Source organism: Silene latifolia, chromosome 3 (genome assembly GCF_048544455.1).
Source record: "Silene latifolia isolate original U9 population chromosome 3, ASM4854445v1, whole genome shotgun sequence".
Classification (NCBI taxonomy): Eukaryota; Viridiplantae; Streptophyta; class Magnoliopsida; order Caryophyllales; family Caryophyllaceae; genus Silene; species Silene latifolia.
The window spans coordinates 16747406-16774659 of record NC_133528.1 but is presented as its reverse complement, the minus strand read 5'-3'; the positions used below and the strand labels follow the sequence as shown (position 1 = coordinate 16774659).

General features: G+C 38.4%; 1 protein-coding gene and 1 long non-coding RNA gene across 2 annotated transcripts; both read right to left on the bottom strand.

Annotated features, from left to right (window-relative positions):
- Positions 1–5438: 5438 nt before the first annotated feature.
- On the bottom strand, positions 5439–9569 carry LOC141647309 (uncharacterized). The gene is made up of 4 exons (XR_012545715.1): positions 9288–9569; positions 8951–9006; positions 8630–8697; positions 5439–5964 (listed from the first exon to the last, which is right to left on the bottom strand). It is a non-coding gene; the product is annotated as an uncharacterized LOC141647309 (long non-coding RNA).
- A 15635-nt stretch (positions 9570–25204) lies between these two features.
- Positions 25205–26912, bottom strand: LOC141647308 (uncharacterized). The gene is made up of 2 exons (XM_074455440.1): positions 25848–26912; positions 25205–25560 (listed from the first exon to the last, which is right to left on the bottom strand). The coding sequence occupies exons 1-2, from the start codon at positions 26797–26799 to the stop codon at positions 25532–25534; spliced, it is 981 nt and encodes a 326-aa protein (XP_074311541.1). The 5' UTR covers positions 26800–26912; the 3' UTR covers positions 25205–25531.
- Between the last annotated feature and the right edge of the window lie 342 nt (positions 26913–27254).

Sequence of the window (27254 nt, the reverse complement as noted above, 5' to 3'; positions counted from 1 at the left end):
GTTTGCAGGCGGTCACAAATTTGCAACCAACACATGCAGTCTCAAAAACTATAAATGGTCGCTAATTTGTGACTGCCTTCAAAGCCAATCACTTTTCCAAAAATCAATTTCAAAGTGGATTTGAGACTATTTTATCGGTCTCGAAAATAAACAGGCCGTCTCTAACTTATAACCACAACACAGTGGTCTCAAAATTTTTTATTGTTGGTCTCAAATAAAAAAGAATCATATTACTGCAGCTTATGTGCATCATGAAATCACCCTTAGTTTTACCAAGATTAATTTGATTGCACTGTCTATTATCGTCTTAAAAGACTTGGTCATTTAAGGAAGGAACCTAGCCATGAATAGTTTTTTTCCCTTATCTTCTGGGTGTTGTCTTTCTCTGTGTTTTATCAATAAGTTGGTTGCATTGCTACACTTCAAGATGTAATAATTTCAGACTTCTATTTGTGTAAGCTTAGTTGTTGTATTGATGCTATGATACATTATCAGTATATGTGCCCCAGCTCTTTGTATGAAGAGAAAGGTCCTCTAGGAAAGCTTTATCTCACAAATTTACCATTTCATTCACATTTTTTCTTTTCTTTTCTGCTCTACTTGAGTTTATTTCTTCTCCTCGATTTTATGGCTAGGCTGAGGGGAAGGTTAGTTGTAAAGTTGTGCAAGATTGCAAGCTAATGTTGAGCTACCGGTTGCAGTTGTTGGGGTAGTTTTGACTTTTAAGTGGTTGCCGGTTATGTTTAGTGATGTGATAGATGCTTTGCAATCTGAAAAATTTGTTCCATTGGATCCGAGGGATATCTAGATAGGGATATTTTATGTAAATCAGGAATTTTGTGAATGCAACTGGTTTTATTTGCGAACTTTCTAAAGGGCATAGAACTGATAGCAGTACTGGCATCTACATTCTTATTATTGATGCTTGATAATATGTAAGAGATGGTATCTCATACATTACCTAGATCTTTGTGACATCATCAGCCTATTTTAGTGATATTATTTTTAGAAGTTTGAATCTTCATGTAAAGAGACGTAGTTGCCTACTTAGTTTTAGGGTAATGGGTTGTCGGTCATATTGATGGTTTTATAGCTACTATGGCACACACTCATGTAATTTAAAAAGTCCCACTGACTGGAAGAAAGGCATATGTCATTGCGGCAATTAACACTGCTGTTGAAGTCGCTCTGAGACTTGTGAGGCCTGGAAAGAAAGTATATAAACAGGCACCTCTGGCCTTTTCTATAACTGTTAGTTGAGAGAAATGTCTGTGATGCTGACATTGATTTTCAGTGCATGATAGCAATTCTTGGGTAGTTGTTGTGGCAATATTGGTAATGTACGAGTTTAGCTTATTTTTGTGGTCCTAATATATTTTTTTCAGTTTTCGGTGTTTGTCATCCTTTTTTAATTTTCGGTGTTCACCATAATATTTCCCGTGGGAGCACTGAGGGCAACCTAAATTTGAGCTTTGTCCTTCTAGTTTCATTACTTTAAAAGTCAATGTATATTTGTTGGGCTACATAATCATTGTGATGTTTGTTCTTAAATGTGAAGGAATTTTTTTTTAAAGCTATCCACTTATGATGTGTTGCTTTATCTTTTCTCCCTTTTCCCCCCATATTTTCTTGCTTTAGTCATGTGTTATGAATGAAATAGCCTCAGTTGTCGAAACTGTTATACATTGTGTGAAAGGCAACTTTGCCGAGGTAATCAATCGTTTCTATTCTGATTGCCTGCTTTCCTGCTGCCAATATTGCATGCCCAATTGAGGTCATTAGCGGATCCACCTTTACCTTGGATACGTTGCCTTGTAGGACCTATAAATAATGTGAAAATATTCTCTAATGTAAGAATATTTATTATGTGCGTAGAAGGCATCTTTGTCGAGGTGATCAATTGTTTCTACTCTGATTGCCCGCTTTTCTGCTGCCTATATTGTATGGTCAAATGTGAGATCATTAGCAGATCCACCTTTACCATGGATATGCTACCTTGTGGGGCCTATAATAATGAGTGAAAATATTCTCTAATGTATGGGATATATTTTGTGTGTAGAAGGCAACTTTGCCAAGGTGATCAATTTTTTCTATTCTGTTTGCCCGTTTTCTTGCTGTCTGTATTGTTTGACCTGAAGTTTGGCTTTTCTGCGGATCCACCTTTATCTCAGTGGATACGATGCCTTACTTGATCTATATGTTAATCAATGTAAGGTAGCCTCTATTTAGGAATGATTTTGTATTATTTTGCTGGGAACTTTGCCAAGGTGATCAATTATTGTTATTTTGATTACCCGCTATCCTGTTACCTATATTGTTTAACCTAAAGCATGGTTTTTCTGTGGATCCACATTTGTCTGTGGATATTCTCCCTTGCATTGTCTATATGTTAATCAATGTAAATTAGTCGCTATTGTAGGAATGATTTTGTAGTGTTTCGCAGGCAACTTTGCCGGGGTGATCAATTCCTTCTATTCCGATTCCCCGCTTTTATGTTTCCTATATTGTATGGCTAGTTGTGAGGATTTTTTGCAAATCACAGTTTTGCTTTTGGATATGCTGCCTTGTGGAGCTTATATTTTATGTATGTAAAGCTTCTCAATTGTAGGAAATGTTGTATTATATGATGTGTAGAAGGTAACTTTGCCAAGGTGATCAACTCTTAATCTGATTATTACGCACTTTCCTATTGCCTATTTTGTATGGCTAGAACTGAGGTTTCTCTACGAATTTTATTTTGCTTGTTTATTTTTAGCAAGCCTATATGTTACGAAATACTCTCGCTATGTGTTCAATTACTCTGGCTCTCATTGCCCTCTCTATTTTGTCTAAATTCTTTGGTGAGGGAAAATACGACTTTTGCCAGGTGTTCAATTACGCTTGCTTTGATTGCCCGCTCTTTTTTGTCTAAACTGTATAGCCACATTAGGTAGTGTGATTGCTTTAGGTGATGATCAGTCTATTTGCTATTTGGATTGAAATTCAATGAAGCTTTATCATCATAGATAGTTACACTGATAGAGCATCAAACTGAGTCTTTTCAATGTCCATTGTTTGTTCAGAACTCCCTTTCTCATCTTCCTGATATTGCTTCATGTAAAGCTCTATTGTCATATTTACACTGCAAAAGACAACTTTGTCGAGGTGGTCCACTCATATTCTGATTACCTGCTTTCCTATTGTCTAAATTGTATGGCCAGATATGGGGCTTTTCTGTGAGCTGACCTTTTTTATTTGCTGCCTTATGAAGCCTATATGTTTTTACTGAAAATAATCTCACATGTAGGAGTATTATATTATTATGTTGTCAGGAGAAAGCAACATTGCCACTTGCAGATAATTGAAACTTTTACTACTTAACGTTTAATTATTATGTTAGAGCTTGTCTGGGCCATGGCTGTTATGCTTTTTATTTGTTATATCTTCGCAAGTGTACGAATGAACGTTGTAGCTTGCAAAGGTCGAACCCTAGGGACGGAATTATGGTTCTAAGATCGTTTGTTTAGACTACTAGTTTAGTTCGAGAATAGGAAGTGGGTTGATTTAAGCTAACTAAGAAGCTGGACTATAACAATAGAATAACAACTAAAGGCTTAAGATGGTAAAAGACGATGATTAAGAGAACTGGGATATCGGGTTCACTCATGTAAGGAAGGGGGGGACAAGAGCATAGAAAGGTAAAGCCAAAGAGCATATGCAAGAGAAAGACTCGATCTCTCGATGCGAGACTAACCCCTAAAGTAAGATTGATAAAGCCCTCACTTAACTACCCCAACCTTGATTTTAACATGTGTTTCCTAATTACTAGTCAAGCTCTCACCCAACAAGTAGAAAGATAGATTAAATGCTCAAATTCTCACTCAAGCATTTTCACAAACACCTTGTGTGCATGAAAAAATCAACAAGCATAGACTCAATAGTTTCATTCTTCTTATGTCTTAATCCTCCCCTACAATTCTACAAGAGATGACTCTTCATCCTAGTAAGGCACTACTCACACATACTTGTAATAACAAACACAAAAGATGGAGACTTGGGCATAAAACAAGTAGAGGAAATCTTGTTTGCAAGATAAACTAATCAAGTAACTTAAAATGTAAACAATTGACAACAACTAATTCTAAGCTAATTTATCAAGTAATTAAGGTTTGATTAAGGAAATATTAACGCTTGCTTAAGAGAGTTTGCATAAATTAGGGAAATAATTTCAGATCTAGGGTTGTGAGTCCAAATGATTAAGGGAGGGGGTATTTATAATTTACACGAAAATTAGGTTGGAAATTACAAGCAAAGTCAAAATGCGGAAGGGGAGTCTCAGTCGGTGGACCGGCCGTCGGTGGTCTGCCCGGCTGGGAGTTCTCTGTAAGAATTCAGGGGAAAGCAAGTCATCAAGTGTGCTTTGTCGGTGGACCCGCTGCCGGTGGTCCACCAGCTGGAGTTCGCTTTGACTCTTCACTCTTTTCTTGACTTTCGTCCCTCTTCTTGCACTCCCAGCCGGCTGACCGGCTGCCGGTAGGTAGTGCCTGGCTGGGTGTTCGCTATAACTTTTGGCTCTTTTCTTCCTTCTTCTTGTATTACCAGCCGGCTGCCCAGCCGCCGGTGGCCTGCTCGGCTGGGAGTTCGCTGTAACATTTGCACCTTTTTCCTTGGTTAAGTGTAAGGGGGGAGTCCCAGCCGGCGGACCGGCTGCCGGCCTACTGGCTGGGAACCTCTTCTCAGCCTTCCCTCCTTTTCTCTTCATGCTTAGCTTCTCGATTTGTCGATCCGTTGCTTCGATTCCTCTATTTCCGCCCCAAATCCTGCAAGACGGACATAATATCATAGACTAGGGAATCGGGGTACAAAATGCAAGGTAAGATACACAAAACCGACTCAAATGAAGTGGAAATGAATGAGAATAAAGAGGAGAAATGGTATAAATAAATCATAAATCAATGGCCTAGGCATAGCTTCGTCCCTGATTAACATAAATATCGCTTACTCGATTATAAACATACGGGGAATTTTCTTTATAAAACCTATCTGTTTGAAAACTCGATTTTTAGTAATTTGGGTATTTTAAAAACGACTCTATATTTAGTAAGTTTAGAGGTACCAATGATGTTTTTAAAAAATGAGAGATTCCACTTGGAATTCGAGAAAACATAAAAGTACCCGTAGAAAAATTTTTATAAATATATTCTAAATGTCGATTTGGTGTTAACAAGGAGTATCCTCTACCGACAGATATGGGGCTTTCCTGTTGTCTAAATTGTACGGCTAGATATGGGGCTTTTCTGCGAGTTGACCTTTGTTGATTTGCTGTCTTATGAAGCCTACTAGTTGTTGTATCACGCGCGGTGCGCGCGATACCCCAAGATATAGAAACTTATGTATTGGACTTCGGATTTTAGAACTTAAATAGTTATTAATTATTTTAATTATCGAAAGTACAAATATTTAAGAAAGGTCAAATTATTCTTAACAACAATTTATTATAACACTGTTTTACAACAAAGTTACTTTGTCAAATTGTTTTGGTTCTAAGTTAAGCAGCTCATGGTGTTTCCTTTGCCACCTAAATTGTACAAAGTTAACATTAATCCAAAAAAATTCACCACGATGAACAAAATCCAACCTGCGTAGTAATAGAGGCTTGTTCTAACTCTAAAGAAATCACTGAATACATCATAAGTAGCCCGATCTAATTTAATTTCAATCGTGGTGCGATCGCATGACTTTAGTTGGTACCGCCGCTGTCAGTTGTAGGCTGTGGGCGCATTGTTGTCCGTACCTCACAAGCTCGATGGAAATTTTCCTCTAATTTTAGCATATACAAAACTATGGTCTTAACACGGTCACCTGAGGAATGGTGAGATCAAAGATGTTTCACCATTTCAATGTGAACTGAAGAACACCTCAACAGAACAGGGTCATTGATTGTGAGGAGTCTGAGGACATCGAGCAATTCAAAACTCCTTTGATCTGAAATCCAAAATACTTTAATTCATCAAAACAAAATCTATGTTTAATCTTTTCACCAATAGAAAGTAAATAGTAAAGTTCCACATCCAAATACAAATTACGAAACGATTTTGTTTGACTCTAACATAAGATAGAGACAGCCAGACTCTAAATACTACTTCCTCCGTCCCGGTCAATTGTCGTCGTCAATTGTTATCCTTTTCCATTTTGAGGTGTCTCAGTCATTTGTTGTTCTTTCTATTTTAAGATTGAATTTGACGAGTAATTTGATTATTCGTACTCAATTTATTCGACTTGTTATTTAGTCATTGGCCCCCTCTCCTCTCCTAGGTCTTTGTGTCAAAACCAAAGGACAACAAATGACCGGGACGGAGGGAGTACAAATCTCTTTATTATGTAATTGAAACGTCTTTATCAATGATTTCAACCAAGCTTCAACCCCCACCCTCCTCTCCAACCTACTCTAACATCAACCTCAACCTCCTTCTCCTCATCTTTTAGCCTCACCCTCCAAAACCGCAACTCCTCTCTCTTTATCCTCCTTCTCCAACCTCCTTTAAACCCAACCCCGACTCCGACCCCAAGCCCAAAAAAATCTCCTCCACGTATGACCTCAACCTTCTCATCCAACCTCCTCCTTGAAGTGGCGATCAGCTAAAAATGAATGACTCATTGTATTAGTAGACAAGATAACTCAGGAGAAATTGTTATAATGGCATAGTACCGCATGCTTGAATATTATCTAAAGTTGGTTTTGTTATAATAACTCAGGATAAAACATTACCAACACCTAAAAGATGGTTTTGTTAAATATTATCTAAAGTTACTCTGTTATATCCAAAACAATGCACAATTTTCCCAATTCCTAGCTATCTCAAAAACTATTTAAATTGCCGAAATAATTTTAAAGTTTAAGAGGAATGATACACTAATGAGAAATGACCTAATTTAATAGTGTTGTGTTGAAAAAATAATCACGCTTCTAAACACACCACCGTCCACCACCAATGACAACTCCAACACAACTAAATATTAGAACAATTGATAAACTAAGGATTTTTTGTGAAACACAATCTTTAAAAAAAACTTTTTGTGAAACCACTACCTTTAAAAACAAAAATTGTAAAACATAACCTTTAAAAACCAAAAAGTTGTGAAACACTACTTTTTGGTCGGGCTCCGTCAGCTTTATTCATTTCCGGTGTCATAATAGCTCGCACGTGCCATGTTTATTTGACTTGTTATGTTTTTTTTTTGTTTTCTCCCCAATTAATCCCCCTCTTTCTAAATTCCCCGGTAAAATCTCCCTCCCTCTTTATCTCACTGTCATCCACTTCACCACTTCTCTGCCTCAATTTTTCTAAATAACCCCCTCTTTTTTTTCACAATGTTCAGTGACTGTTTAGAATCTTCGTCAACACCGCTTCTCAAATGTCGTTATGACATCCCTGCCGCCTTAAAACTTTTATGACGGGAAAAAAAATCAAGGAAGAAGGTTTCTAACATGTAAAAATTTGGGATTGTTTAAGGTGATTTCAGATCTAAAATTAAGTGAAATAAAATTGAAGGAAGAGTTTGGACATCACACATTCACACGTGGTAGAGTAATTGATTTTTTTGGTGCACTTATAGCGTACTTAATAGCGAGTTATCACCGGATTTTTATTAATTTGGTCAAACTCCGGCCTAAAAGTAGTGTTTTGCAACTTTTTTGTTTTTAAGGGTTGTGTTTTACAATTTTTTATTTTAAAGGTAGTGTTTTGCAAAGAGTTTTTTTTTTAAAGGTTGTGATTCACAAAAAAATCCATAAACTAATGCTAGTTCACACTCAACTTATGGGCATGACGTAACTAATTAACTAATGTTGAATAGAAAAAGGCAACAATAGTTCTTTTTTAGGGCTTGCTTGGGATGGGGTAATGATTAAGGGAGTAATAAAGCTAAAATGAACTAAAAAAATGGAGGGAAGGGATGATGGTTGGAGATAGAAATGGATAGAAATGGGGAAATATAGTGTAATAGTCCCTCCATTAAGGGAGTAATTATTACTCTCCTCCCTCCTCAAATAATGCATTACCTCCTTGTAGAGGTAATAATTCCTCCTCACCTCCTCTTTTCACCCTCCACAACCACCACTAACCACCTATCTCCTCCACTTTCTTCTTATTTTAACTCTCATTAATCCCTTAATAATTAATCATATCCCAAGCAAGCCCATAGAGGTAATAATTCCTCCCTCACCTCCTCTTTCCACCCTCCACAAGCACGACAAAGCACCAATCTCCTCTCATTTCTTCTTATTTTAGCTCTCATTATTCCTTTAATAATTACTCTCATCCCAAGCAGCAAGTCCTAAGTGATAGAATAAGGAAACATTTTTCATGTTTAGTGACAAACACAAGGCAAGTAGTCAATTTAGACAAAAAGTTGAACCTACCACATGAATTATATGCAGCTTTGGCAGTAGCTAACTGAATGTGTTATCATTGATAAGTCCGAAAAGCAAATCTTTTACTCAAACTTGCATACAAATCTAGATCCTTCACTAAATCACACCAAGCATAAGCATCACCCAAGTCCTAATTTTACCTAACTAATAACAATAGTATAATGGTACCGGCCACAGGTGAAACTAAGAAATGAACCAAATGTTAAGAATACTTACATTTGTGATGCTCACATTGAGAACTCCAAGCCTAACACTGCTGCAAAACACTGCAAACGGCAACTAATCTATATAAAAACAACCAAATAGTCCAATTTAGATTTGAGTTCAGCGAACCAGAATCATCATCTGACGCGGTCAATGGCAACTAAAACAATAAATAAAAATAGAAAAATCCAAACGAAATACAAAAACACGATAAATAGTTAATACATTTAGGACAAACGAAAAGAAATACTGAAGATAGCAGGTGTTAAAACACCATCTCCTACGACAATACGTCCAATCAAATCTAAGGCAAGCATAAATCATGAAGATCACCTTTCCTCAATTCATCTCCCTTCCTCTTTCACATTCATTTGAAAACATTACCTTTCCTGCATCCACCATTATAAAATTCATTATCCTTCGTTGCAGAAAATCATTTTCTTATTAGCATCGAAAACTTATAAACAGTCAAAAATCAATACAAAATAACAATTTCAAATCACCAAACGGCAACGTAAATTACAGATAATTTAAACATATGGACAATAAACCTGAGAGCAGTAAAGTAATGCAACTTTTAAATTTAAAAAACCAAGGTGAGATAAAAAGGCGGAAAATTAAAAATTCGGGTCCCATTTTTTTATCAAAGTGAAAAAAACAAATTACTAACCATATTTGTAATCGCCCTAATCATCACATCAACGGCCGTGTTCAGAGCCTCCAAGTCTTCTCCTTGTTCTATTTATCTCATTTTTTAAGAAATAATTGAGGCAAAGGTGAATCAAAGGAAAAGGATTCTCTAAAATCCGGTGAAAATGAAAATGAAGGGCGATTGTTATGCAAAAAGTTTAGGGAGAATATATAGGGAGAAGGTAGGAGGGGAACATAAGACAGGGAGTAAAATAAGGAAAAGAAAGAAATGTGAAGGAATGGCAGGGAGGAAAATAATGAAAAGGAGGAGTAGATAGCAATTCGGGCCTTTTCTGTCATATAAGCTAACAGCCCATGAAGAGTAAGTCCAACAAACCAGTCAGTACAGCCCAAACAACATATAAGTGTGACAGCCCTATTGCAAAACGCAGCGCAAGAAAGGAAAGCAAGCCAAAATGAAGCGCAGGATTACTGTTCATATGAACAGTGTACAGGCTTGGTGACTTTTATGTTAAGGTGAGTAGATATGTTTTTAATGAAAATAATCTCACTGTAGGAGTATTATATTATTATGTTGTCTGAAGAAAGCAGCATTGCCACTTGCAGATAATTGAAACTTCTACTACTTAACGTTTAATTATTCTGTTAGAGCTTGTCCGGGCCGCATGGCCTATACGGCCCAAGGCCTAGGCATAGCTTCGTACCTTATTAACATAAATATCGCTTACTCGATTATAAACATACGGGGTATTTTTTATATAAAATTTATCTGTTTGAAAATTTGATTTTTAGTAATTTGGGTATTTTAAAAACGACTCTGTATTTAATAAGTTTAGTGGTACCAATGATGTTTTAAAAAAATGAGAGATTCCACTTGGAATTTGAGAAAACACAAAGGTACCCGTAGAAACCCAAAATTTTATGAATATAAATGTCGATTTGGTGTTGACAAGGAGTATCCCCTACCGACAGATAGGGAAATCTCCTTCGAGGTACTGAAAGCAACTTAACAAGTAGACATCTCCTAAATTTGGTTTGTTCATTCAAAAGAATCAGGAATCGAACATCTGGCCACTTGTTTAAGAGATGAGAGCCCTTACCACTCACATCAACCAACTTTGATCTAAATATCGATTTTAACACCGTATATATTTGTGAAGAAACCCAAAGTCCCACATGTGAGGGTTGTCCCAGATTGATAAAAGAGGGGAAGAATTACCACTTTATAAGGCAAGCGGCTACTCCCTCTACTGCCAATTGGTTTTAGAGTGGAACCTTATTGGGCCTAAATTGTGGACTCTTTCTCCTCCGTTTGGGTGCGGCCAAGGCCTGTTGTTGAATTTAACATGGTATCAGAGCCCATGGCTAAATACCTGGGTTTCATGGACCAAAGTTTGAAGACGGACGAGCAAAGTTGCTCAGAGCAGTTGAATTTGTCAACTCTGTGTGAAAAGTGGGCCTCACAAGTGAGTGGGAGTGTGAATAAACCCAAAATCCCACATGTGAGGGTTGTCCCACATTGATAAAAGAGGAGAAGAACTACCACTTTATAAGGCAAGGAGTTACTCCCTCTATTGCCAATTGGTTTCAGAGCCTCACGCTCTTGAGGCGTAAATTAAAATTCCGCTGCCCTGCCATTGTTCTATATAATAAAAGAAGTTTAGAATGTAACTTCAACCATTACTATTACCCTTATAGTATGCTATTAACATAAACAAGTAAGCAACTACACCGTAACAGCCTACCATGCTAGACGTGGAATCGGGTCGCTTGAGTCAGGTATGGTTAGATGTTGACATTTCTGTTCATATCTGTAAATGATATATGTCCGCGTTGAGTTATTCAGGTTAATTTTTAACTCGGATCGGCCGGCCCAGGGTCATTTAGATAGATATGTCTGCTTTGGTCATGTTTTGGTTGGGTCAGATCATTGTTAGATCAAGTCATTATAAGATTCATTTCTGGTTTGTGTCATTATTGGGTTGGGTAATCTCGAATTTGTGTCGGGTTTTGCTTGGTTTGACTCACCAATTCATTATTCGGTCTATTTTTCCTGATATTTTACGAGTTTGAGTTGAGTTGCGGTCATTATATAACGAAGCCATAATGTTAGATAATTTTAAATACTTTATAAAAGTAGTTCAGAATTTCTGTTTGTTTGGGTCTTTATAGGCTCGACTTAGTATTATTTACAATTTATATAAGATGAAGTGACTTCTAAAACTTATCTAATAACTAATTCATATTATGACTCTAAAAGGTAATTAATTAGTAAATAAGATGTTAGCGAAAAAACTACTTTATCCACTTTAATTTTATTGTTCAATCTCTCATTTTAAATTATCTCAAATTAACTGTATTGCATGACAAAATTATTTACATTATTGAGAGGCAAGTGTTAATTAACATGATAATAAACAAAAGAAAAAAAATTAGTATTTGGCGAATTGAAAGACGAATGAATGGGCGAAGTTGATGGTGGGAGGTCGTGATAGGGGAGGGGTCGCGATGGGTGGGTAATGATGTGGTGGGGAGTCATATATGGTTACGAGGAGGGTAATGGGTTGTGCATGACTAGAACTGGGATGGTGGTTATGTTGAAGGTACATGAGGTAATGAATGATGGATGCAAGAGGAGGTAGAGTAGTTGGAGGTAGACCTGGCAAAACGGGTCAACGGGTCGGGTTCGGATCGGGTCAGTTCGGGTTTCTCATTGATTTCGGGTTAACTCGGGTCGGGACGGGTCATTTCGGGTTTCAGGTCTGTTTCGGGTTTGTTGGTCGGGTTAGTTCCGGGTCAAGCGGGTCGGGCTGTTTCGGGTCGGATCAATGAATAATAGAGAAATTGTCATTTCAAGTCTTCTCGGTTCAATTAGAGTTATATTTTGTCGGGTCATTTTCGAGTTTGGTGGTTTCGGATCGGGTCATTTTCTGGTCAGGCCAGTTCGGGTCAATAAAGCTCGGGGCATGTTCGGTTCGGGTCGGGTCACATTCGGGTGATGTAGTTCGGGTCACTTCGGGTCTCGGGTCAGTCTTTTCGGGTCGGGTCAATCAGGTCGGGTTTCTTTTCCCAGGTCTAGTTAGAGGACGTAGGATATGGATTGCAAGGTGGTGGCTAGCCGTGGGGCTCCTGAGATAAGGGTTGAGATGGAGGTCTGGTCCGAGGTGTTAATTAAGTGTGGTGACCATTGCGATGGAGGATCTGCTGCCGAGTCTTGAGATAGTCGGTCATGGATGGCGAACGCTACTTCCAGGCCAGACGATGGTGGGTGATAGACGAATAAGAGAGACAGAAGAGAATTGAGAGAAAAATAAACAAATGTTTAATATGGTAAAACGTTTACAACAATGGGTAAAATTAAATGTATATTGCATAATAAACAAGTTATGAAATCTTACAATAATTTTATATCCACTTTTCAGCTGTCACCTCTTATAAGTTAAAACGTTGAGATAAAAAAAATAGAGTACTTCGAATAAAATTAAACAATATAAACTTATCAAAAGTGTACGGGTAGACAAAGAAATTTTTTCTAAAATTTATTATTTACTAAATCACTAAATACTTAAGTTTTTACTTTTAACAATACTTTTCGTTTAATGCACGGGTTCAAAAACTAGTTTCATTTATTAGTTAAACCATTTTTATTATTTTGTTTTAATTTAATTTGTTATTTATATTAAATGATTAACCAATCCTTTAATCAAAATCTGTTTGCGTCTGATTAAAAAATTGTCAAATTTTTATCGAAATTGAGTAATCAAAATTGATTAAATCAATTCGTGTAAATCAATGAACCCTAATATAATTCAATTAATCAAAAACCTAATTTAATTATATTAATCAAATTCATCACCCCGATTCAAATAATGATAATAGATCAATCAATTGATGAACGTCAAAATCAATTAAAAAACCCTAATTTAATTCGATTAAACAAAACATAATTGAATTCTATTAATGAAATCGATAAACAGTTGGCCCGTACCGCGGATGTTCTACCAAAGGCCAGTTGATCCCGTGCCCGGTGCGCGCAAGGTGATGCAGTTCCTTCACTACTACACATCAAGTAGTATTATACAAGTAGTCACTTATAAACCACAACTTCCTAGCTTATTCTATCGGGTCGTGCTTTTTCACATACGCATTTTACTCTTTCACATACGCCTTTTACAATTATAACTTTGACATTTTCTTCCTACTCAATTGATTTATTTTTTTCATGTCCCTTCCCTTCACCTCCATCGCAACCACTCCATCTAATCCTACTCTGGTCGATCCGTTCTCCTGCCTACAGTAACACCCCCGCACACCAAGATGCCTTACCAAGGACCATCCCAGTGTATAAAGGTGTTACCATCTCGATCACCCGAGGTAGCTAGTAGATCAAATAAACAATAAAAGAACATTTATATTATAATACTTTAAGTCTTTACAACACAAAACAATGTAACGGAATACAAGGTGCTAGCTATGACAACTATTAAGCTCATGCGTCGGGACTTCTACTCCGGTAGCGTGGTGACTCGATTTCCCTCCAAGCCCATCAGTAAACAGACCAACTGTACCTGCTAAACCAACTGTTCACCATCCCCGAATGGATCACCACAGTTTTGAAAACACAACACGGGGTCAATTACTGATTAACCAAAGTAAGACAAATACAAGAGCAATCAAACAGCTGATCAACATCCACCTCCAGTCTCTCATTCTCACACAATAACCGACTACACACCAAAGTGTGTAGCCCTGCCAGATTACCCATTGCAACAAGTAATCCTCGCCGCCAGTGGAGGACCGCAGTCAATCCCCACCTAAGCCTCGCTCATCAATGAGCGATAAGCCTGTCCATTAATGTGCACATCCGCTCCTGTGGCGGGTTCCACAGAGGGCAAAACTAGGGTGTGAAGTCACTCCCGCAATTGACTCCACTCAGCCGAGGACGCACCTCGCGAACATCATCAATAGCCATCACAACTCCAACACCCATACTCCAATCCACCAACAACAATCAATCAACAATATCAATCGAATCAATCAATCACAACACACATCTTAATTCAGTTAAACAATAAACTGAGTAGGGAAACCCTACCTTATCGCCAACCATGAAAATGCATCCATAAATAGCCAAGCAAGACTCCGAGACGCATCCTACAATAGTAACCATATCCTATTATAAGACTACCCCAAAAGCCTACTGAAACAGACAACAAAACAGCGACTTACCTAGTGACGCGGACCGACGGTGATAGAGACGACATCCTTGTACGCATCCTTCATATGTAAACCCGTCCCTGCCATGGTTAAAGTCTAGGCTATATGAAAGTGTAAGGAGAGGTGGGTGATAGGTGAGAGAGAGATAAATTAGGGTTAGAGTGAAAAAGAACCGTCGAAAATAAAATAAGACTTGCGAACTTGCGTTTTATAATAACGCGCCAACAGCAGCTATACTCGGTCGGGTACTCTCATACTCGGCCGAATCAGCCCTACTCGGTCGAGTATTCACACAACTCGGCCGAGTAGTCTCTATTAGATCGAGCAACCACTTTCGTAAGATACTTATCTTCACTTAGCCTCTCACCTATCCCCTCTTAGGGTCTTCCATGGTTAGAGGGTCGGTCAAAAAGGTCCTTAAACATCGTGGGTGTTACACCTACCACTCCATTCACTTACTCGAGGTTATTGCATAACTTTATAGTGCCATATGTGGAATAGGTGGAACGTAGACTAGAGTCCAGGAATAAGGTTCATATCCTACATTTATTTGCAGTATTGCCGTATTTCTTAAGACAACTACATACACGCCTGTATTTTATTCTTTGTAAGCAACAAATGACTAACTGGCCAAGATGTTCTCTAGCTGTTCTCTTCCAAAATGCGCCAGTCGCCATATGCTCTTTTCATAATTGAATTCTCCTAAAAGGCGTATTTTAATCCGTTCTCAGCTTTGATAATTAACCCTAATAATTTGAATAGAACATATAAATAATTGCTAAACAGCTAAATTACTTACTAATTAGATAACTATAATTCAGTGTTCAAGTTTTTAGAGCAATTAGATTCGACTTTGAGGGGAAAAAGTACATAGGAAACTTAATTTGTTTAGGTTTACGGAAAAGCGTATGATACGGAAAATTAATGAAAAAGTGTATGTGAAAGAGTAAAATTCGTATGTGAAAAAGTGTAAAATAGAGAAAACAGAGGAGGCAGTGAACGCAATGTATTTGCTTGCATTCAAAGATAGGCTAGAGGTTACATATATACAATGTTCGTATGATCTCGAATCTTCTAACTTAGGTAAACTACCTCTAAGAATTATCCTATGCACCACAAATACAATATACGGAGATTATATCATATTATACAATATTTTCACAATATCTTCTCAATATTCTTTCACTCCCCCTCAAGTTGGACCACTTGGTAAACCAAGTCCCAACTTGAACTGCAAATGATCATACGCTTCACCTCCGAGTGCCTTGGTAAATAAGTCTGCAATTTGCTCCTTACTTCGGACGTGTAATGTGTGAATAGTCTTGTTGATAGAATGTTGTCGAATGAAATGGCAATCAATTTCAATGTGCTTTATGCGATCGTGAAAAACCGGATTCTTGGCAATGTGAAGTGACGATTGATTATCGCAATACAGACTCATAGATTATGAATGAAATATTCCTAACGAAGCAAGAAAGGACTTAAGCCAAATTAATTCGCTTGTTGCTCCTGCCATGGCACGGTACTCTACTTACGCCTTGGATTTTGCCACTGTCGCTTGCTTCTTAGCACGCCAAGATACGGGTGATTGTCCAAGAGACACGAAATAGCCACTCAAAGATCGTCTCGTTAAAGGACAGCTTGCATAATCGGAATCACAATATCCCCGTATTTTCAAATCCGAATATTTCCTCATGATGATGCCTTTGTCCGGATTCAATTTAATATACCGTACAACTCTCAAAGCCGCATCCCAATGCTTCTTCCTCGGCTCGTTGACAAACTGAGATAAAAAGTGTACTGCATACACTAAGTCAGGCCTTGTGATAGTGAGATAAACTAACCTTCCGATTAACCTGCGATACTTCATTACATCTTTTAACACATAACCATTAGCCAATGCCAATCGGTGGTGTTGTTGAATTGGCGTGTAAACTGGTCGCGCATCCTTCAAACCTGCTTCTTCTATAATTCCGAGCGCATATTTACTCTGGTTCAAGAACAATCCTTTCTGGCCATGCGCTACTTCGATCCCCAAGAAGTATTTTAGGCGCCCTAAATCCTTGATGCCGAAACTCTTGTCAAGAAAGCGCTTAAACGAACCACACGCCTCGCCATTGTTGCTAACGACTATCATATCGTCAACATATACCAAAACACCAATGAAAACTCCGTTCTTGTTATAGGTAAATAGCGAATAATCGGCTAATGATTGAACAAAACCGTACCCCTTTAAGGATTCCGTCATCTTAGAGAACCAATTCCGGGATGCTTGCTTTAAACCATATAATGACTTTAATAACTTGCATACCTTATTCTCACCCTTCCTTTCGAAGCCTTGTGGTATCCTCATATAAAATTCTTCGTCCAATTCACCATACAATAACGCATTATTCACGTCCAATTGCTCGATGATCTATTTCTTAGCAACTGCCACAGCCAACACACATCGCACGCTTGTCATTTTCGCAACTGGAGCATACGTTTCATGGTAATCGACACCTTCAATTTGTGTGAACCCTTGAGCCACAAGTCTCGCCTTATATCGCTCTATGGTTCCATCGGCTTTATGCTTGATCTTGTAGACCCATTTGCAACCGATAGGTCTTTTATTTTCCGGCAAAGGCACAATTTTCCATGTTCCATTTTTTTCAAGTGCGTCAATTTCCTTCTTCATTGCATCTCTCCATTTCGAATCCTGGCAGCTTCGAAATAATGTTGCGGTTCCCTAACCTCATCATCTTTGCTAGGAACAACCTATGAGAGTTAGAGAAACAATTTGTAGAGACGTAATTGACTAGAGGATAACGAGTACCTGGCCATTTGGACTTCGACTGGTCGTGGTGTGCATTGCCAATGGGTTTTATTATTTTTGTCGACTTGCATACATAATCCTTTTTTCCATGAGGGCTCGAATTTCTCCCTTGCTCCTCTGCCAAGCCGTTCTTCCCTTGCATCATTCACAACTGTTTCAGCCATGTCCTCCTCATCTTCGTCATCTCGTTCCTCATCCACTTCATCATTCTCAGCTCTATCTGCCTCGATGACAATTCGAGGCTCTCCTGCAACCCTATCGCTGCTCCCCCTTTCGACCAGAAAATCTTCTTCATTTACATCTTCATTCTCATACTGGTTAGAAGCATCGTCGACATTGGGTGTAGTATGAGTATTTTCGATGGGTTGGTTATCTTTGTCTGGCATCAAAAAGGGTAAAATGTCCTCGAAAAAGGTTACTTCGCGGGATACAAACAATTTCTTCTCCTTTAAATCGTAAACTTTCCACCCCTTTTTACTATGAGGGTACCCTAAGAAAACGCAACGCTACCCCGTTCCCCAAATTTGTCCCGTGACTTGTCTTTATTATGGGCATAACAAAGACCTCCAAAAACCTTAAGACCGTCTAATTTTGGTTTTTCATTATACAGTAACTCATATGGGGTTCGATTTTGGAGTAGGGGCATTGGTGTCATATTAATTAAATAGGCTGAGGTTAAGACGCATTCCTCCCCCAGAAATAAATAGGTAAGTCGGCTTGAAAACGTAGAGCTCGTGCTTTCTCAAGGATGTGACGATGTTTTCTTTCTACTCGCCCATTTTGTTGTGGTGTGTCGGTGTGTTACTGGTCTGAAAAATAATTCCATTTTCTTCATAATAATTTCTCATATTCCCAGATAAAAATTTCGTTCCATTATCGCTTTGCACAATTTTAACCTTTTTATCAAATTGTGTTTTAACCATTTGACAAAAAACCTTTAATAAATCACATGCTTCACTTTTTTCTTTCATGAGATATACCCAAATTCCCCTACTGTGATCGTCAACAATGGTTAAGAAATAATGTGATCGGGATAAGCTGGGAGTACTATATTTTCCCAAAATATCGCAATGAATTAAACCAAACAAAACACCACATCTTTTATTATTAATCTTAAAAGGAGAACGAGTTTGTTTTGCCCTACAACAAGGATCACAAACTTGACTAGAATTTCAAGATAAATGGGTACCGACTAATGAGGAAAATTGGGAAAGAATGCTACTTGATGGGTGCCCGAGTCTCTTATGCTATAGACGAGTTTCCGGTATTCGAGAAGCCCCTGCTACAACACTTCCTTTGCTCGATCGAAAATAATAAACCCCATCACGCTGCTCACCCCGTCCAATCTCCGTCTTTATAGCCCGGTCCTGTACAATACAATAGTCAGGGTAAACGTTACTACACAATTGTTCTCTCGTATTAATTGTTCAACGGAAATTAAATCGCATGTTAATGAAGGAACATAAAGAACATCCTTGAGCACAAAATTAGTGCCCAACACGATTTCTCCGTGCTCTTTTGCTTCAATATTTCGACCGTGGGGTAATCCAACCATCGATTTACCCTCCGTTCGAATCCTTTGCAAACACCCACTTCGTCCCGTCATGCGGTGGGATGCCCCACTATCAATCATCCATTCAACAGTTACACGAGTACTTATACCTGAAAGTTTTTCGCTACCTTCATTGCTCGTCATTACCAAGCTACGAAGGCGCTCAATTTCTTCACTAGTAAAGGGGTAATTCTGATTCTGACCGTCTCCTTCTTTTGACGTGTTGTTGACTGCATTAGCGTGGAATGAGTTCTGCTGTCCACATCCACCTGTTTGTCCTCCTCCACGGGTAGAAGTACCTCGTCCATTCCCTGCACCTCAACGGCCACGTCCTCTGCCTCTTGCTTTTATGACTTCGTATCCATGTTTATCATAACATATTTCTTCTGTATGATAGAATTTTCCACAATGGTCACACTGTGGAACCGTGTTTATTTTGTCTGTCTCTGCCCTTTGCATGAATCCTCTTCCCCGTCCTGGTGCATACTATTTTGTAGCCATTGCCGCTTCATTCTGCTCTTCCTTCACCTTCGTCATTGCTGCGTGCCTCTCCTCCCTCAGAATTAGGAGTATGCCCTTGTAAGCGAGGTAATGGGATCCTCTATCAATAGATGAGAACGAATGTTACCATATAGTGCGCTGTCAAGACCCATTAGAAATTGATGGACCTTCTCCTCCTCGCGTTCTTTGGCTAACATCGCTGCGGCACCGTAAGTACACTTGGAAACCCGGCTGTAATTTTCGAGTTCATCCCAAATAGTCTTTAGGTGGGTGTAATATTCTACCACCGTTTGTCTACCTTGCTTGCACCTCGTTGAGTTCGGCCTTTAATTGATGAACCATTGGTGCGTTTCCTGCTGAGTATCGATCCCTTAATTCTTCCAATATTTCTGCAATGGTCACGTTAAACGCAATGCTTGCGTGTAATTTTGGGTCGATTACGTTTCTCAGCCATGACTTAAGCATTGCGTTGCATTGACGTCACGCAACTGACTCGAGATTGTCACCTCCTTCCACCTCATCTGGTTTTCCGACCTTTCCTTCGACAAAAGCCAACTTATTCTTTGCATCAAGTCCGTTTCTAACGGCATCCGCCCACAAATCATAACTATCTCCATTGAATATGATTTGTGTGAGCATAAGGTTGGGGTTATCGGATGGGTGTAGGTATAATGGTGAACTCATGGGTATAACTTGTGGTTTTTCATTGTTATTGTTTTTCTTTGTGTTTTTATCGCCTTCTCCTGGCATATTAAAAAACTTTGGATCGAAACTGCTCACGATACCATGTAAAATAGAGAAAACAGAGGAGGCAGTGAAGGCAATGTATTTGCTTGCATTCAACAATAGGCTAGAGGTTACATATATACAATGTTCGTATGATCTCGAATCTTCTAACTTAGGTAAACTACCTCTAACAATTATCCTATGTACCACAAATACAATATATGGAGATTATATCATATTATACAATATCTTCACAATATCTTCTCAATATTCTTTCAAAAAGTAATTCCAATTCTACAAATGTAGGATAATAAAAGCTTCTTTTAAAGCAACACTTTTCCAACATATTTATATATACGCTGCATAAGTACTTAAAGTAATGTTGAAAAAGTCTCAAATCGTAATTCAAAATTATTGACTCATATATTACGAAAATGATGTATAACTAGTTTAGATCTCGCGCAATGAATACGCGGTATTTATAAAGTTTTGTTATTACTTAATCATTCTACATTAACACCTCATTAATTTTTCGTATTCACGTCATTATATTTTGATAAGAGAAAAAAAAATTGAACTGTAAAATTATTCAAGAAAATTGAGTAAAACTGAACTGTAAAATAATAGTGGTGTCTCATTAATTGTTTATTTTTCTCGTTATTGTATTTTGTTTCGAAAAACAAAAAATTAAAACTGAAAATTAATCCAAGAAAATTGAGTAATGTGCTGAAAGGTAAACTTTTTATAAATATTTTTTATACCACAAATCTAATGATTTCTTAGTGTTTAGTGAAAATTATAAAATTTGATGATAAGATTAATTTAATGAAAAGAAAAATTTATTGAAATACATAATAGTTATTAATTTTTTATTTAGTGAATACAATTAAATTATCAATAACTTCCTTTTACAAAAAGATGATTTTTGGAGGGAAAATTTGTGAGTTCGTCTATTTTTTTAGTAGGTACTCCCTCCATTCAACAATTATCACTCCATTTCTCCATTATATGTGAGGTATTATATTGAAATGGGGTGATAAATGTTGAATGGAGGGAGTATGAGATAATAAGAGTTAAAACGAGTATAATTATCGTCTTCAATCCCTTGGTATATAAGTCAAAACGGTTTCACAAGAGACCTACTCATAACAATAAATAACTAGATAGTTACATAATGGGAATGGATATGAAATTGTGAATGGATATTTTCATCTTCTCTTCAACCTTTTTCTCTCAAAAACCTACTTAATATTCTTATTTTACTTGCATAATGGGATAATATGAATGGACATTAACGCAAAAATAATATACTTCGCGGTGTTTTGTGGGTTTATGACTCAAGAGGAGATGGTGGATGAAGATTGGAAAATATACTCATTATTATGATTATGATATTGTAAGATACGTTAATAATGTAAGTGGAGGACATAATTTGTTCTCAATCACATTTGAGACGAACCTATATTTTCTTACTATAAGTACTCCATATATTATCATTGTTATACATTCATCAATCAAACTACTAAGCAAATCAAGCTAAATTTTATCGGTTGAAGAAAATGGAATCGACGAATGTACGCTTAATTAAATAACTAGCTTGGTTGCAATGTCGTATGCTTTTTATGATTCAGTTAGTCTCCCTTAAAACGTTTTAATATTAACGCGGGTCAGATATCACCCTAGCTGGGTATATAAGACAAGTCTGTTGATAGGATTATGTGGTTAAGACATGTTTAATTATCAAATCAACATTTTTGTGATTTGTTTTAACTATTAAATGCAAAAAAAAAAAAAAAAAAAAAAAAAAAAAAATTATATGGTTTTATGCTAATCTTTTACATTTTCATAGTTTTTTAATACATACATGTATCATATTTTTCAGGCAGATTTTTTTGCACAATACGGGCCATACGGTCGTCAAGGACCGTCAACCTTCAACTTCGTCCTTGATAGAACTGATAGAATCGCAAGTTTTACTCTTTCGGCTGGGGATATTGTTGATGGCATTGGTTTCGAGATTGTGGATTATCAATCTGGCACATCCAAATCAGTGTGGTATGGTGGTCGTGCCTATCAAACTGTCTCGGTAATCTTCTCATTTTTGTATTAAGACTTTGTCTTAAGCTCGGGGATACAATGTAGAATTTTCCAGTTTATGAGTGATTGTGATCTAATACGGATGTATATGTAGGTACGTTTGCGAGACGCGGAATATATAACACAAATAAGTGGATCATAAAGAATTTAACAATGGTAAATAATTGAGAAATGTTCATAAGAGAGAGTTGTGATGTTTGTGTTGAATGTGCTGTGTTTACTAGAAATATGATCAATAATTTATACAAAGCAATCTCCTAGCTTTTCCTTACTTTGCTCCTGCTTTTCGGGGATTACAACTCATACCCTCATTATATGGTCAATAAACTACAGCCTAAATATATTCATACATAACAAAAAGATGCCGACACTATGCGGGATATCTGGCTTGATAGCTGGCTCCAATACCCCCTCTCAAGTTGGAGCATGAGAGTCGGAAATGCCCAACTTGTCTAACAGTGCACGGAATTGCGGTCGTCCGAGGGCTTTTGTGAGTATATCGGCAAGTTGAGATTGGGTATGCACATAACATGGTAAAACAACACCATTCTTAATATGAGTCCGAATGAAGTGACAGTCAATCTCAATGTGCTTTGTACGCTCATGGAAGACCGGATTATTGGCAATATGCATAGCACTTTGATTATCACAATGAAGACGGACAGGGGTCTTTATGCGCACCCCAATGCCCTCTAGCAAGCCTTTTAACCAAATGATTTCACAAGTAGCCGAGACCATAGCTCGATACTCCGCTTCAGTGGAAGACAAGGAAACCGTGGCCTGCTTCTTTGTTTTCCAAGATATAGGAGTACCACCTAGACAAACAAAGTAAGCGGTAATAGAACGCCTCGTGATAGGACAACTACTATAGGCTGCATCACAATATGCTTCAAGTACTAGATCCTTAGCACAACGGAAGACGATCCCTTGACCCGGATTCCCTTTCAAATAGCGTGCGACCCGTAATGCAGCTTCCCAATGAGAATTTGTGGGCTTTTGCATGAACTGAGCTAAAATGTGAACGGAGTAAGATATGTCCGGCCGGGTAAGTGTCAAGTAGATCAACTTTCCAATTAGGCGTCGATATTTGCCACCGTCTTCGAGAGGAGCATCATTAGCAAGGGCGAGTTGATGTTTTTCATTCATTGGAGTACCAACAGGTTTACAACCAAGAAGACCCGTTTCGTTTAACAAATCGAGTGTATATTTCCGTTGGCAAAGAAATAACCCCTTGGTACTGTGAGCTACTTCAAGCCCCAAAAAATACTTCAACTTACCCAAATCCTTCATATGAAAACACTTATTCAAATATGACTTGAATGCGGAAATTGCTTGTGAATCATTGCCAGCTATGACTAAATCATCCACATACACAAGTATATGCATTTCAACATTATTTTTACGAAAAGTAAACAAGGAATTATCGGAAGCGCTCATAATAAAACCATATGAAGATAAAGCCGTAGCAAGTTTAGCATACCAGCATCGTGGAGCTTGACGGAGACCGTACAAAGACTTGCGAAGACGACATACTTTACCTTCACATCCCTTACTAAACCCAGGTGGCAGGCGCATATACACTTCTTCGGTTAAATCACCATGAAGAAAGGCATTGTGCACATCCATTTGATGTAGTTCCCACTTCTTGATTGTTGCAACAGCTAAGAAAGTACGTACCGTTACCATTTTTACTGTCGGTGCAAAAGTTTCAGTAAAATCAATTCCGGCTTCTTGATGATTTCCGAGAACCACGAGCCGTGCTTTATATCGCTCAATAGAGCCATCAGATTTGTGTTTAATTTTAAACACCCACATACAACCAATTGCTATTTTCTTGGAAGGTAAGTCACAAATTGTCCAAGTATTATTATGCTCAAGTGCCTCAATCTCTTCGAACATAGCCTTACGCCATCGTGCATCACCCATAGCTTCTTTGAAATTTTTGGGCTCAATGTCATGAGAAAGTGAAGCCAAAAAATGTCGATGTGGTTGTGAAAATTTATCATAATGAACAAAATGAGTGAGAGGATAAGGGGTACCTGAGACGGAATTGGCGGAAGGTGACTCGTCCAAGGACGTGTTAATGCAATCCCAACGAACATAATCTTTATGATTTTTGTTTGGTATCTTTTCTCGCTGCCCACGGCCAAGTGCACCCTCTGTTTCCCGCGTGTTCACAACATCACCCCTCGCTACTGAGTTGTCGTCTGCACTCATGCGCTCTCCCCCACGCGAGTTGTCACCCTCATCAGAACCCCCGTGCTCTCTGTCGCCATTGTCACTCAAAACAACAGGAGGCAACTCCTCACTGGTTGTCAGGCTCGGATTCTCGACAACAGTGGGTGGTTCTTCATCGTGAACCACCACCTCACTCTCCTCAAAAGAATCATGACACGGTACAGCATCCATATTGTGAGAAAAAGGGAAGATGTCTTCAACAAAATGCACGTCACGGGATTGGAAATAAATTCCCGTCTCCAAATCAAATAAACTCCAACCCTTTTTACCAAATGGGTATCCAAGAAAAACGCATTTGCGAGCCCGACTGTCGAATTTATCTTTTGGTTTCAAATTCTTAGCATAAGCCAAGCACCCAAACACCCGTAAAAGACTCAAGTCAGCCGGTTTATTAAAGATCATTTCGTATGGAGTTTTCCCGTGTAAAACTCGAGTTGGTGTACGATTAATTAAATGGGCCGCGGTCATCACACATTCTCCCCAAAAATCAGTTGGCAAAGAGCTTTGAAACCGTAAAGCTCGCGCCACATTGAGGATATGTCGATGCTTCCGCTCGACTCTTGCATTTTGTTGTGGTGTTTTTACCATTGATGTTTCGAAAATCATGCCTTGCTCACGAAAGAACGGAATTAATGGTTTAAATTCCGTACCATTATCACTCCGTATGCGCTTAACATTCACATTAAATTGACGCAAAACTAAGGCAAAGAATTCTTTCATAAGAGTAACAACTTCATCCTTGGTTTTAAATAAAAATACCCATACACCCCGTGAAAAATCATCAACAATAGACAAAAAATATCGCGAACCACAAGCCTTATTCGGATCATAGGGTCCCCAAACATCACAATGTATAAGTTCAAACAAATGCGAAGCTTTATTGTTACTTAACGGAAAAATAGACCGAGTTTGTTTGGCTCGAAAACACACATCACAATGCTTATAATTCTCCAAAAATTCTTTCAAATTGCTAATAAAAGAAATATGCTCCATTGCCTTAAAGGATGGATGGCCTAACCGTTTGTGCCAAAGTCCGACATCACTTCCTCCTTTGATTGCATTAACACGGCTTGGTACTTCCATGAATAGGCGATAGAGTCCATTAACAAGTTCACCTTCACCAATCCTCGTCTTCAAGATAGGGTCCTGAATTTCACAAGTTGTGTTAGTGAAACTTATAGATAAATTTTGAGAATTAATCATTTGGGAAACAGACAATAAATTGCAAGTGAAATCCGGCACAAAAAGAACGTTAGACAATACAAGACGATCATTGATTCTAGCTCTCCCACGATGTGTGGCTTTGAGTCGAGCTCCATTAGGCAAACCAACCGCAAGAGGAGAGATAGAAACCGTATCCTCAAGTATTGACAAGTCCCCGCACACATGTGTCGTGGCTCCAGTGTCAATTATCCAAGAGATGGCGTTCTTACCGTGAAGTCGAACATGGTTAGCATCCACCACGGGTTCACCAAATACGGCGTTGGTTTGGGCCGTGGTGTTCTTTCCCTTTCCAGCACCACTCCGTGGTTCACGCCCGTCTGGATACCCATATTTTATCCAACAATTTGGCTCTGTATGCCCTGGTTTAGTGCAATGCGAGCAACGAACTCGTGGTTTCCCTTGTCTGTTGTTCGAACCTTCGCCTTGAACCGCAAAAGCCATTGCTCCTGTGCGATCCTGCGTAGCATTCCTCACTTCCTCTTCCTGCACCATACGTGAATAAACAATATCCAAGGAAGGCAAGGGAGTTAAACCTAACACATTGGATCGAGCCGTGGCAAAATACGGTACCAGACCCATCAAGAACTGCCTCGTTTGCCTCGTCTCTCGGTATACCCGCAGCTTGTCCGAGATATTGCAGCGGCGACCATTGCAATTACAAGAAGGCAATTCCTCATAATCTATCACATCATCCCAAAGTTTTTTAATTCTTCCATAAAACTCCATAACAGACTCATTATCCTTTTGTTTACAATCAGAAATTTCCGACTCCAATTGATAAACCTTAATACCATTACTACGAGAAAAACGATTACGAATATCATTCCACAATTCGTACGCTGTATCTCGATATGATATCGACGAGCGAATTGTGGAATCAATAGTATTAAATATCCACGCTATTACCGTAAAATTTGCAGTGGACCAATCCTCGAAGTCCTCCGAGTCTGCTTCGGGTGCCTTCAAAGTCCCATCGACGAACCCAAGCTTCCTCTTTGCCCCCAAGCCTATTCGAATTCCCTTGGCCCATTCCGCGTAATTGCTGCCTTTCAACGCCACGTGCGTGATTTTGGCAGATACACCGTCGGAATTGGAGAGAGCATAAGCGGGCTTGATGACGTGCGGCGTTGAGGACCCAGTTTTACCTTCGTCGCCTGCCATAAATATGATTTCTAGAGCCGAAGCTCTGATACCATAAAGAATTTAACAATGGTAAATAATTGAGAAATGTTCATAAGAGAGAGTTGTGATGTTTGTGTTGAATGTGCTGTGTTTACTAGAAATATGATCAATAATTTATACAAAGCAATCTCCTAGCTTTTCCTTACTTTGCTCCTGCTTTTCGGGGATTACAACTCATACCCTCATTATATGGTCAATAAACTACAGCCTAAATATATTCATACATAACAAAAAGATGCCGACACTATGCGGGATATCTGGCTTGATAGCTGGCTCCAATAGATTGTGATCTAATACGGATGTATATGTAGGTACGTTTGCGAGACGCGGAATATATAACACAAATAAGTGGATCATACGGCGATTATACTGGGGACGGAAATCTTACGAATTTGGCACAGATCTATATTCATACCAATGTGATTCCGAATGGA